The 12,422-nt window shown below is 40.3% G+C and overlaps 1 protein-coding gene across 1 annotated transcript in view; it reads right to left on the reverse strand.

The window, feature by feature from the left end:
• The window catches only part of TAF3 (TATA-box binding protein associated factor 3), a 116,135-nt gene that overhangs the window by 23,841 nt on the left and 79,872 nt on the right, over positions 1-12,422 (reverse strand). Inside the window, exon 3 of the mRNA XM_054631444.2 lies at positions 2,181-3,997. Coding sequence (XP_054487419.2) covers positions 2,181-3,997 — 1,817 coding nt within the window. The remainder of the gene's footprint in view (positions 1-2,180; positions 3,998-12,422) is intronic.

The following is a 12,422-nucleotide window of genomic DNA, read 5'->3' on the forward strand; positions in this document are numbered from 1 at the left end:
CTAAAAGCTAAATTAAGGAAACATGTACTTTTAGGGGTTAAAACGAAAGAGCAGCATTCTGGAGTAATACTGGGAATTGGGGCCAGCAGAAGAGCATTTACAGTGGATTACTAAGCTTCCCAAATCACCAAAGAGGTAAAGTCCAGCAATATAAGACTCCTTTGTAGCTAACTAAAAATACATTGTCAGTGGATTTGTCCAGTTTTATGTATAAGCAATACTTCTTTCACCTGAACTAATACTAGTAGTCATATAAGCCCCTTATTGCCATGTGCTGCATTTTTTTTGCTAATCTTCAAGGATTTAGCTTCTTTGCCACATACCTCAGGGCACCAACTGATAAAGCTCTAACTCTCCATTTTTCCAGGACACCAGCAGTGCGGCCTTGCAAAAAATGAAAATCGCTCAAGAGATTTAAAGGGGAAATTTATTTTTAAAATCCTGACTTGCAGCAAAGAGGTGGATTTAAAAAAAGCTTATCTCTCAAGAATCAGTTTAAATTTTAATTCTATCTGGGGACTCTTTCATGCATTCTAGCTTTAAAGTTTATCTTTTGACAGGGACTTTTTGCCAAGGTAATGGGGCAGCTTTGTCAATTTAATTTGTCCAAGTTTTTATTAGTGTTGAACTCCTTTTCCTAATATATATATATGGTGAGTCTATACTGAATCTTTACCAGTTTGTATTTGTTTATGTGTCTTTTTATCACTCGAAAAGCAAACCTGACACAGAAAACTGCAGAAGAAATGCAAAACTGAAGGTATGGAAAACAAGCAACTCATTGCCTCTATTTTACATACACCCACATTTAGCACAAATTCTCAACAAAATACTGCCAAAACTGCTCAGGCAGAAGGGGCAGACAGACAAAATATGGAATCTATGAAAATGTTGCTCCAGTCTAAAACCAGACATGAAATTATCATGGACAACTGGGCCACTACTCTGTTGATCACAAATTCATCCACAGCAGACAAACATTAGTTCTCCACATCAGCCAGATTCTGCATGGAAAAACCATTTGTAAACTTAAAAAATATATCAAGTTTTGAAATCAGCACTTTGTTGCAAGTCCAGCAGGTAATGTAAGAGTGGCAACAAAAGGAGAATGAGGAATGTCCCAAATCTGAGCTTGTACAAACCGAGTATTACACTCAAAGCAGGATGTAAAGAGCATCTTGGTAAAACTGGGACTCACACAGTGCTTCCTGAGGCTAAGGATAGAGATTTAGGAACTCTTGTATCCAAGGTTATCACACAGGAAGACAATCTTCTTTCTTTTCTTCTTTCTTTTCAATGTTAACAATTTAATGCGTATTATAAGGTGAAGTGACAAAAAAATTAGAGCAAATCCTGAATTAGGGGAGCTGCTTCTAATGGGATTTCAAATCTGATAACATGCAAATATGCTGGTTTCATTTCTTAAATATTAAATATATTCTCAAGATTAGGTGATATTGGAGAGAAGAAATTATCTTTGGCTGATGTAAATCAGTAAGAGTTACAGGAATGGAAGGAGCTCAAACCCCTTGAAAATTAGCTCTCCCCTTCTGTCTCTCAAGCATAAGACTCCAAAGAAAAGTGACATTTGAACACTTAGACCATAATTTGAAAATAATTTTCTTGCTTCAAACAAATTGGAGCAACAAGGGGGCAGATTTGCTAAGGGAAGATTCAGCAACTCTTTTCAGCATGTAAGATAACATTTATTTGAAGGCAGTCTGCTTCTCATTTCTGTCCACCTGGGAATTTCCAGGCTTCTACAAACTTCAAAACAGCAGATTTTTGGAAACAAAATTAAAAGTTTATATGAAAGGTATAGGGCTGCTGCCCTTCTAGTGGAAACCCACAGACTTTCTGCAGCACAACACTGCATCCCTTTGCTGTGTGTGTTGTTGTTGTGTCTGAGCCTCAGCTTTTCCAGGTGAAAAGAAGGCTGAGAAAAGCCAGGACATTTCAAATTCACAGAACTAGAATTCCACTGTTTTCTTTTCCAGAGATGTGGGACAATCTCTGAAGCTCTTGGTGGATGCCTTCCTTGGAGCTGTTATCATTAAGAAACACCAATCCTGTAACCACACTTCTCCTCAAAGCTCTTAGACAGTGCTCAGCAGCAAACACAGGAATCCATGTGGATTCTTCAAGCAAGTGTGACATCTCACTTCATCCAACCAGCTTACCTTTTCATGTTTGTGTTTCTCCTTTTCTTTCTCTTTCTTTTCTCTTTCTTTCCTCTCCTTTTCCTTCTCCTTCTTTTCCTTTTCTTTGTCCTTCTCCCTTTCTTTCTTTTTCTTCTTCTCTTTTTTGTCCTTCTTCTTCTCTTTAGGTTTCTCTTTGTCCTCAAATAGTTTTTCGGGCAGCATGGGAGACAAGGAAGGTAACATGCTGGGAAGCCTCATGGCAGATGGTGTGCTGAACAAGGGCATGGACATTTCTTTGGGAGGTAACACAAGAGGTGCTGATGGCACCTTTATCTTATCTTCCTTACCCTTATCTTTGAGTTTCTCTTTGTCTTTTTTATCCTTGTCCTTTTTGCCTTTCTCTTTCTCTTTCTTTTTATCTTTATGTTTTTCTCTCTCTTTTTTGGTATTGCCATCTTTCAACTTTACTTTTGTGTCAGCATCCTCAAAGTCCTTTAGTTTGAATTTATACGGATCAGGATCCTCCTCTTTAAGTAGTTCCTTCCACTGAAACTTTGCTTCCTTGTTTCCTTCCTTGTCTTTATCTTTCTCCTTGTTCTTTTCCTTCTCCTTATTTTTCTCCTTGTTTTTCTCTTTATCTTTTTCTTTTTGTTTTTCTTTCTTCTTCATTTTAGTTTTCAGCTCTTTTTTCAATTTCTTTTTCACTTCTGTCGATGAAGCCAACTTGGTTTTCTCCTCATAGACTTTGAGAAGAGGCTCTGGAGTTGGAGGTGAAGCAGAAGGAGAGGAGAAATAAGTGAAGTTGGTAGGTGGATTAGAAGGTGTCCCCATGTTTGCCTTCCGAATGACCTCATCAATTGAGTCATCCATTGTCCATGAAATGTCTGAACTTGAAGTCCCACCTGAGGCAGGTATTGGAGTTGCTCCCGCCTTATTTGCATTATTGGCAGGAACAGAAGGTTTAGGAGTTGTAGACTCTGAAATAGAAAGTCTTTTAGGACTGGTAAAAATTTCCCCTTCTGATTCAGAGCCAGAGGAAAACTCGAAGGGATCCGGCTCTCGTTCTGCACACGCACGAGCGATCACGGCATCGATTGAATCATCGATGGTCTTGTCCATGACCGGCACTTTCTTCACCTGGTTGTCCAGATTTGGCTTGGGGGCAGGCTCAGGTGGTGTCTGTCCCTGTTTCACTTGGATATTTTCCTTTCCTATCTTCTCACTCAATGCAACCAGAGGGGGTCTACTCGGTGGTTCAGGCTTCACAGGTGGTTGTGGAACGTGAGCAGGAACCTTTGGACTTTTGGGACTTTTTGGGCTCTTGGCGCGACCCGGTGACTTTTTTTCTTTGGATCCAGGTTTTGGTGAACGAATGGGACTCCCAGCTACCACTGGTGAGGGTGTAGTTTTGGGTGATTTTGTCTTTTGTCCTGGAGAACTTGTCTTGGACTTTGTTTTGGGTACGAACGGCTTTGCCTCTAAAGGTTTGGGGGTGGGCACTTGGGGTTTTGCAATGGGAGCCAACATCGGTGGTTCTGGAGAAGGGGGAGCAAGGTCTGTACTGTCCTGAACGTGAACTGGAGAAAGCATTGGTGGGACTTTTTGTGTATTTATTGAGCTAAGAGGCTCACGTTGTTCCACAGTTCCATCCAAGGCATCCCCTTTGGAAACAGACAGTTTTGGCCTTTTCACAGGTGGGAATTCCTCAGTATCAGGACTTTCTAATGGTCTCTTGCTCAAGTAGTTCTCATCATTAATTGCCTCATCCTCTTCCATATCTCCTTCTTCTTCCAGTGGGACCTGCATGGCCTCTGCAGATGTACCTCCATCGGTAGGAACCTGCTCCTCTTCCTCTTCTGCAACAAAGAACATTTAGAAAAGCATTAGGATAACTGAAATGTGTCTTACATAAACAAACAAGCACCACAACAAATATACACGGGCAGCTCAGCCCAGAAGAGACAACTGGCCACCGTTCTTACTGGTTTGCTTGGAGGAACGTGTGGCACCTCCTGTGTCACATCAGCCACCACCAGAACTGGCAGGTGCCCTCACTGCAGCGTAACACTGAACCCATGAGCAAAGGAGAGGAGGGTAGAGCTCACCAATGGCAGGCCCAAAGTGTCAGTTCTACCCAAAACCACGCTAATAACCTCTTCATTCATTTTTAAATGAAGGGAAAGAGGTTGAAGCATTTTTTGCTGTAACACAGTGACAAAGCAAAGTGTTGAAGTAAAATTACACAGAACTGTTTTTCTTGCCTATATATCACACACGTTTCACTGCAGATTAACTACTAGGAAAACATCTTCCTAAACCTAGTTTGTTCTTCCTGAAGCAGCACAGGCTGAAGGTTAAAGCAGAGGACTAAGCCCCATTCACCTGCCAGGTTCTGTCTCTGATACCATCTCAAGAGCTGCTGCAGGTGGACATTATCTGTTATGACTTTATGGGAACGCCCCAGCACTGTGTGTGTGTGTTGGTTCAGATCAGGAACGTGCCTTTGAAATGCATTTTCCCATCATCTCCCTTACTGTTGTTTTGTTTGCATTGTGGGACAATCCTGGAGTGCATATGCCAGCTTCCTGCAGCAGTGCAACCAAAATGAAGAAGGAATTCACCTAGCACACTTCAGAGCAAATGGGCATTCAGGCTATGAGACCAAAAACCAGCTTTTGAAAACAAGATAAACCTGAAATCTACACAGTGCAGACATCAGACATCAACTATTCCAAACCAGTGTGGATACCACCTGTGTGATTGCTCTGCTTTTTTGTTTAATAACAATTTTTTTTTTTCTACATACAACACCATCTTCAGAGCCACACGTGACATTATGGTGCAGAGAAAGGAGAAAATCCACTTGAGATCTCCCAACAAATCCACAGTAGATTTAAAAAGAGAACCTCTGATCTCCACAACCACAGCCAAGCACTTTATCCTCTTTGATACACTTCCTCACTTTCAAAATGGAATTATCCGAGCAGGAAAAAGGATTCTTAGTCCTGAATAAGAATGTCTACACAGGCATTAACCTGACACATTTGTATTTGGAGTAATTACATCATTACACCTCTGTTGGTTAACATTCCTACACAGACAACCTCATTTCACTTTACCCCAAGTTTCTGTTTACCCACCTGCAAAAACTCAAGACATTTTGTCTATCAGAGTTTCTGAGGAAAGATATCCAGTGCCCCAAGATTCTCACATGAAATATGTAGTAAAAAACATTTATGAGGACAGTGGCTAAAACCCAACTTCCTAATGAGCAGGTGGCTTTAATGAAAAAAGCACCAAGAAACTTGAAACATTCCACTAAACACTATTTAAAACTCAGCAAGACAGCATCTTTCTGAAATAGCTCTTTTCAAGGAATTTATTTTCAGGTTTTCTGCGCTGGTGTTTCTCTACTGTAATGTGTCAATGCTCTGATTTAGGAGAGTTGAGTCAAGAGCCCTGGGCTGCAGCACAAATCTTGCCAGCATCACAAATTAAGTAAAATGAGCTAGCAAGTCTGGCTTTCGCCAGGGCCCAGAGGATTTACAGCAGCCAGCCCAGAGAGGAGACTTCGCCTGAGGATAAAGTCTTAGCCTTCCGTGAAAAACAGAAATGTTAGGGAGTTAGGTTTTGCCTGGCTGGGCACTGACATTGAATTTTTGAAACTGCAAAGTTAGAGTATAACTGAGAAATCACTCTGGACTGAGCCTGCACCTGCTATGGGGGAAAAAAAATCTGCTTCCCCATCATGGAAGTAATTTCAATCTCTGTTTAAGCTGCTGCAGAAATCAGCTGCCTTCACCCGCTCAGAAGGTTTTGGGGATGAAGAATGAGCATTCATCAGATGTCACACAGTATTGCTTGCTACTGAGAAATTCCCTCCAAACCCCATTCCACCTACTTCAGAACTGAGAGTTTGTTTTCATTTAAAAGTAGGAGATTAAATTTAAAACAAACATCATACTTTAAAATTGGGATTTAGAGAAATCTTCTGCCTCAGCCACAAGATGAAAAGTGTAGCCAAATTAAAATATTAGGAAAGATAGGGTTTGATGATACAGACTTTAGAATAGAAAAGGAATATTAGAATAGAGATAGGAATATTAACCATTTTAATACAGGAAACACAGGGATAAAAAGAGTCAATAAAGTGGAAAATAAACTACTGTAAAAATTTACACTTATTAGAAAAATTTACATTTACTAGAAAAAGATTTCTGCCCAGTGTCCACTTGAACAGCCCCTCTTATACTGTATCTCACAGAAGGGCACTGCAATATTTCATATTTTTATAACTCCTTCCCATCCCAAGGTGCTTCTCATATTTTACCTACTCAGGATTGCAGAATACCAGCAGCTGCTGGATCAAAGGCAAAAAAACAATTTCAGAGGAGCTTTGGAGAACAGGGACCGGAGTTCTGTACAATAAAAAAAGAGCAATGCTTATTTTTTTTTTAATAAGGCCAAGTAAAGTTTGCAGCGGGCCCACAAAGTTTCTGTGATCTTGTGTGGAGGTGCCAGGGAAGGGCAGAAAGGTTAAAGTGCAGTTTGTAGAGGTGAGACAAGAAATCGGGGTGTCTTGGCTCCAGCTTTCATGCACATTCCTGCAAGCCACAAAGATAACTTAGTAAGGAAGCAGAAGCATTACCATCCCTTTTATATGGACTTGGATTCCCCAAAACATCTGGAAAAAATTGCCTGGGTCAGTCCTGAACAATCCAGGGACTAAGGAAGTTCATGAGCACTTAACTACTGACACACATTCACCACTTTTCAGACATGCTCAGATGACAATCTGGAATCCTATCGTGGTCAAATGAAATCCAAATTTCTCTTGGAACAAGGCCACAGTCTGATCCTTAGCAAGGACTGGTTTTCTGCCAGGCAGCAGCTTTCAAACCCGAGCCACCACAGCTGTGGCAGAAAACAATGAAGCACTTTTTTTTTTTTTTTTTTTGGTTTTTTTTTTTGGTGGTGGTGGGGGGTTTAGTTAATTAGAGAAAGTGAAATTTCTATCTTGAGTTCAAGACCTACGGCTCTTTTTCCTCCCAAAGGATTCACACCAGAGCAGGAACTAAACATGGAAAAACATCAGATTTTAAGTGTTTGCTGCCTGACTTGGTGATGAGCATTTACAACCACGTGGCCACTTCCTCACCTTGTCCATCTCGTTTGCCACCCTGCACTTCTGGATGCACCATCCTTTGTGCACAGGATTGCTTTTAAACTCTCTTTACTGCCATTTCTCCCCATCTCCAGCCACCTTTATTAATGATCCAGCCCGAGTTAGCATCTATAGGTCAAATGGATATCACCTCAACCATCTGCCCTCATAACTCTCCCCTGTAATGAAAGGAGACTGGAGCTGTTTGGGAGGTTTCTCAAGATAACAGATACATTTTTTTTGGTCGTTAGAGAAGTCAGTGCTGGATCAATATTAATGCTCACATTACTAAAGCTATAGAGAGCAATTGTTTATTATGTCAGCAGGCCCCCTGTGCAGAGCCTGGGTTACAGGAGGGATGAGTTCTGCCATTGCAGCACTGAATTTGTCCATCACTGAAATAAAACAAGCTGAAAGCTGTCAGCATGCTGCCTATGAGAAATCTGGTTAGAAAGGCAGCATTTCTTACTTGAGAATATTAGGCTGTGCCAGGGAAGTGGTGGAATCACTGTCCCTGGAATTGGTCAAAAAACATGTGGATGTGTCACCTGGGGACATGGATTTGGTGGTGACTTGGCAGTGTTGGGTAAATGGACTTGATGATCTCAGAGGGCTTTTCCAACCTAAATGATTCAATGGGTGAGAACATCACCTGGGTCTATGTCAGAAGGCAAATTCACTTTTATGAAAGGATGATTTTGAAGTTAGGGGAGGAAGGAATCCATGCTTCTCTTGACCTAGGTCTGCAGGGTGATTTGGGGCAGGTCACTCCACATCCTGCGGCCTTTCCACCTGACAAATGATCACAATTCCATCTCACAGAGGTGCTGGAAAAGCTGAACTTGATAAATATGCAGCATCTGGACAGAAAGCATCAGAATCCCAAATGCAAACCATGGGGATCAGTCACCTCTTCAAATGCTGGAAAATTTCTTAAGCTGAACAGTTCAGGCAAGAAACTGAAATTTCTTTATCATTTTTAAGGAAAAAACACTAAAGAAGCTCAAACTCTATTCCTTGGTATATCATGTCCCTGTAGCACAGGAGGGACCTTCTGACCCAAGGTTTATTGAATATAAATTAATTAATTTAGCCACGGCTTAGTTTCAGGACAGCAATACCCAACACTTCAGTAATGAATCTCCAGGTTTATGAAACTGAGGGACTGTTTGTCCCTGAAACTGACATGAGGGTACAAAGAAGAGAAATTCTGCCTTTCTGCAGTAAAAGAAGTGCAATCACATGTACCACATTATCATGCTCACCTGGCTGCCTTGTCAGAGGATGCAGCACTACAGGTCAGATAAAAGTGATGGCAGGAAAAATAGCTGCAAAACTCATCTGATATAATAGAAATGCACCTATGCATGGGCATTCTTCAAGCAAGAAATCCTATAATATAGAAATACACCTATAAAATTAAAATTGTCATCATCTTGGTCATTACCAGAGTTTTTACTTGGTAGCTTCAGTGAGAAAACATAAGCATTGACAGCTAAATGGGTGTCCTGGAGAACATGGCACAGATTGGGACAGACAAAATCTCTGCTCAGCTCCTGACCCTGCCAAAAACTTGCCCTGTCTGCTGGCTGGCATTTAATTTAAGTAAAGTTCCAGTCTCTCTTCTGAAAACTGGATTAACATTTCAGTCTGTCACAGGGTGGTGACAGGATAAAACCATCTGGGTAAGACATGCAGATTTAAGAATAAATAAATATTTCTTATGTGGAAGATGAAGCAGAGTCAGACATGGTGGCTAAGGCTGGACACCACTTGCTGAAGAAAGAGTAACTTGATTTTAGTAACAGCAGCTCTTGCCTCCAAGGCTACATCTAATGTATGAATTGCACAAAGCTCTGGGAGGTAACAATTCCTGTGGAAGCCAACCCTTGTTATTATAATAATGTAAGATTTAGGCATTTGGCATTTGATATTAACAGCAGTATGGCAGATAAACAGGATCAGCTATCAGAGCAAACCCATTAAGAATACAATTCTCAAAAAGCAGATGTTTCCATCCAACTCATACATGCCTATTTTCAACTATTAAATTTCTTCCATAATCCTTTTCTTTTTAAACAGAACTTGAACATTTTCTTTTCTAAGAGAATGCAAAATGACCAAAGTAAGATCAGGAGATCACAAAATTCTTTCACACATACTTCTGTTCAGATCAGCCTCTCTGCTCCTCTGCACTGCATGGTCCCAAGTACCTGAGAATGGGAGTTGGAAGCATCAGGGTTTTTAAGGAAAATTAGGATTTGGGAAAGGAAGTGATCTGGCAGTGCCTGCACTGAAATCTTCAATCCATCTTCATTTCCAAGCATATCCTCCTTAGGACCACAAGGATATCAAGGCTGATGGCTTTATACACAGCCAGCTCAGCCTCTCAAATGTAAGGAAGGAAGGGATTGTTCCCACCCAACATATGAAACATTTTAGTGAGAAAAAAAAAATTGAAAGAAATCTTCCTGCAGACTTCCAGAATAATTTTCCTATTGTCTAGTTAAAGCATGAGATGAAGCCAAAGATAAGTTTTTGGAAATTTTAAGTCATTAAGTCAGGAGCTTACATCCCTATCATATCCTAATAAGCAGGAGCTTTTGATTTCTGTTAAAATTGAAGTCTTTTTCTTGTGCCATGATATGTTTTATCTCTTTAACTTGTAATAACAATGGCCTTTTCCCAAAACAAACAGAAAGTGTGCTTGTAGTCCATAAAGGAAATTAATGGAAGAGGGACAAAATTCAAGCCTGATATCCTACAGGCCAATATCCTGATACCTTAATGCAAAATGAACACACTGAGATACCTGTGACACATGTGGGGCTTAGAATACTGGATTTTATATAGATACTTGTGCATATTTTACACACATATATATATATTTGTAATTGTATTATAATTTCTCTGCTGTATGAACACAACTGATCACTGATGTGACCTGTTTACTGAACAGACAATAAAACAACAGATTTCTCCTTTACTTTATAAAGATCAACCAACCTATTACCAAACCCTGACATTTTCCAGTTGATACTTTCTATGGGAAGAGAGCTGGGAGGAGAGCACCCCCAAGGTGCTCATCTTCCACGTGCCTCAGATTTTTCCACTGACATTGTCAGCAAGTTCATTGCAGTGCCTTCTCAGTGTGTTATCAAATGCAAAACCCACCAATACATTACAAAAAAAAAAAAAAAAAAAAAAAAGAAAGAAAGAAAAAGAGCTTTAATAACTAGAACACTATAAGGAAGACATGAAAGGTGCTTGAAGTTAACCATCTCAATTCATTAATCACCCTGGAAAGTCTGTCCCAAATGGCTGGGAGGTGCCTTCAGTCCTTACTATCAGCCAGCACTGACCTTCGAGGTGTTCAGCAGGACTGAGACGTGGTGCATACATTTATCAATCACTCCAGAAGTCTTTATTAACCTGTCCAAGAAGCTACAAGAGGTCAACAAAACAGCCCTCCATCCCTGAGGACATAATACATCCAACCATCTGGAAATATGTATCATAGCCATAATCAGGTTCTGGACTCAAAAGTTTCCAGAATGATTCAGTTCTCTCTCCATCCTCCCCATCTTGGTGTGAAATCATTGGAGATGCATTATTGAGCACCAGTATGAGAAAAGAGTATTTATAGTTTTCCAGAAAAAAACCATAAATCCTAAACCTGTAGTTCTACATTTAATGGAAACTGTCCCATCCTTTTTTTTTTTTTTTGGTCCTGGTTCATGCATTTGTGCAGGAGAATGAGGAACTAGTTGAGGCTAAAATAAGGAAGATTATCTGCAGGTTTGGGCTAGAAGTGACCTAATGGGATAACTCAAATGGAAATATATTTGAGGGTGGAAGGAAAAAACAAAACAACAAAGATAAAGTATTCTTATGTCCAACTGGCAAAGTAAAAAACCCACCTCAGGATCACACAGGCATAAGGGAGTGGAAAAAAAAGGGGGAAGTTGTGAGGAGCATCACTCTGGGCATCAGATCTTGGCTTAGGATATAATGTGAGATTTTGGCTTCCAATGCAATACCAAATGCAATGAGAGTTAACACTTTTAAGTAGTTACTAGTGGCTGCCCTCATTCTAATATTATTTAAAAATATGGAATTTTATGAAGCCAAATTACACAGGATTCTTAAAATGACACAGCTAGTTCCCTGCTGAAGACAGAAAAACTGAGTTGGCAGATTGTTATCTGCTACACCCTCAATCTCTGTCTGACCTGACAAAATATTAGTCCAGAATTTGTGCTGCTACAGCAAGCAAAAACATGTTTCTGTCTAAATACAACAAGGGAGACTTTATTTTTGCTTTGACTTTTAAGCAGCGGCTCAACATTTTTTGTAGCTCATGCACAAATACACGAACACACAGCAGTGCTGGGCTAATGGGTCTGGAGAGCAGAAACAACCCCAGAAGCACCTTTAGGAAGTGTTGGAATGAGAAATGTGTGAGATCCAGCCAGCTCCCTGTCAGCAGGGCAGCCTTGGCTCAGTCACTTTGGTGTTGCTCTGAATTACTTGGGATTGAGTCTCTCCCCTGAACTCTGCAGAGTGTAATGTGAAAACCACTGCAGTTAGATCAAAACATGGAGCCAGGGACAGAAAACCTCTACAACAAGTTTTTGGCTTTGTCTCCATGATTTTTATTTCACTTTTTACTCCCTCTGGAATGTCTGATCCTTAACAGAACCGAGAACTTGTCCCAAAATATGAGTGCAGGTGCAGAGGTTTTCTCTTTAAAGGAACATTTTGACTTCTAAAAAATAAAATTATTAGCAAAGACAAGGTAATTAGGCAATGACAATTCATAGAGTACAACCAATCAATAACAGAGTACATTAGCAAGACTGACAGAGGTGTGAAGCTGATACATTATAAATGGCTCTATACTGACCTGTAAAAATGCAGCGTTTCCCTAACATTGGGCACAATAAAAAAACTAAAATGCTATATAAGCAAGCCAACCTGAAATGACACCTAGTATTATAAATGGCCTAATCTATATGTTAATACTGTTGTATCACATAACTGCAGCAAGACTAAGATAACAATATGACTTTGGGGTTTCTATGGCTACATCCTGGGCTAACGTGCCTGAAAGGGCT

This window comes from Agelaius phoeniceus, chromosome 5, assembly GCF_051311805.1.
Source record: "Agelaius phoeniceus isolate bAgePho1 chromosome 5, bAgePho1.hap1, whole genome shotgun sequence".
NCBI classification, from domain to species: domain Eukaryota; kingdom Metazoa; phylum Chordata; class Aves; order Passeriformes; family Icteridae; genus Agelaius; species Agelaius phoeniceus.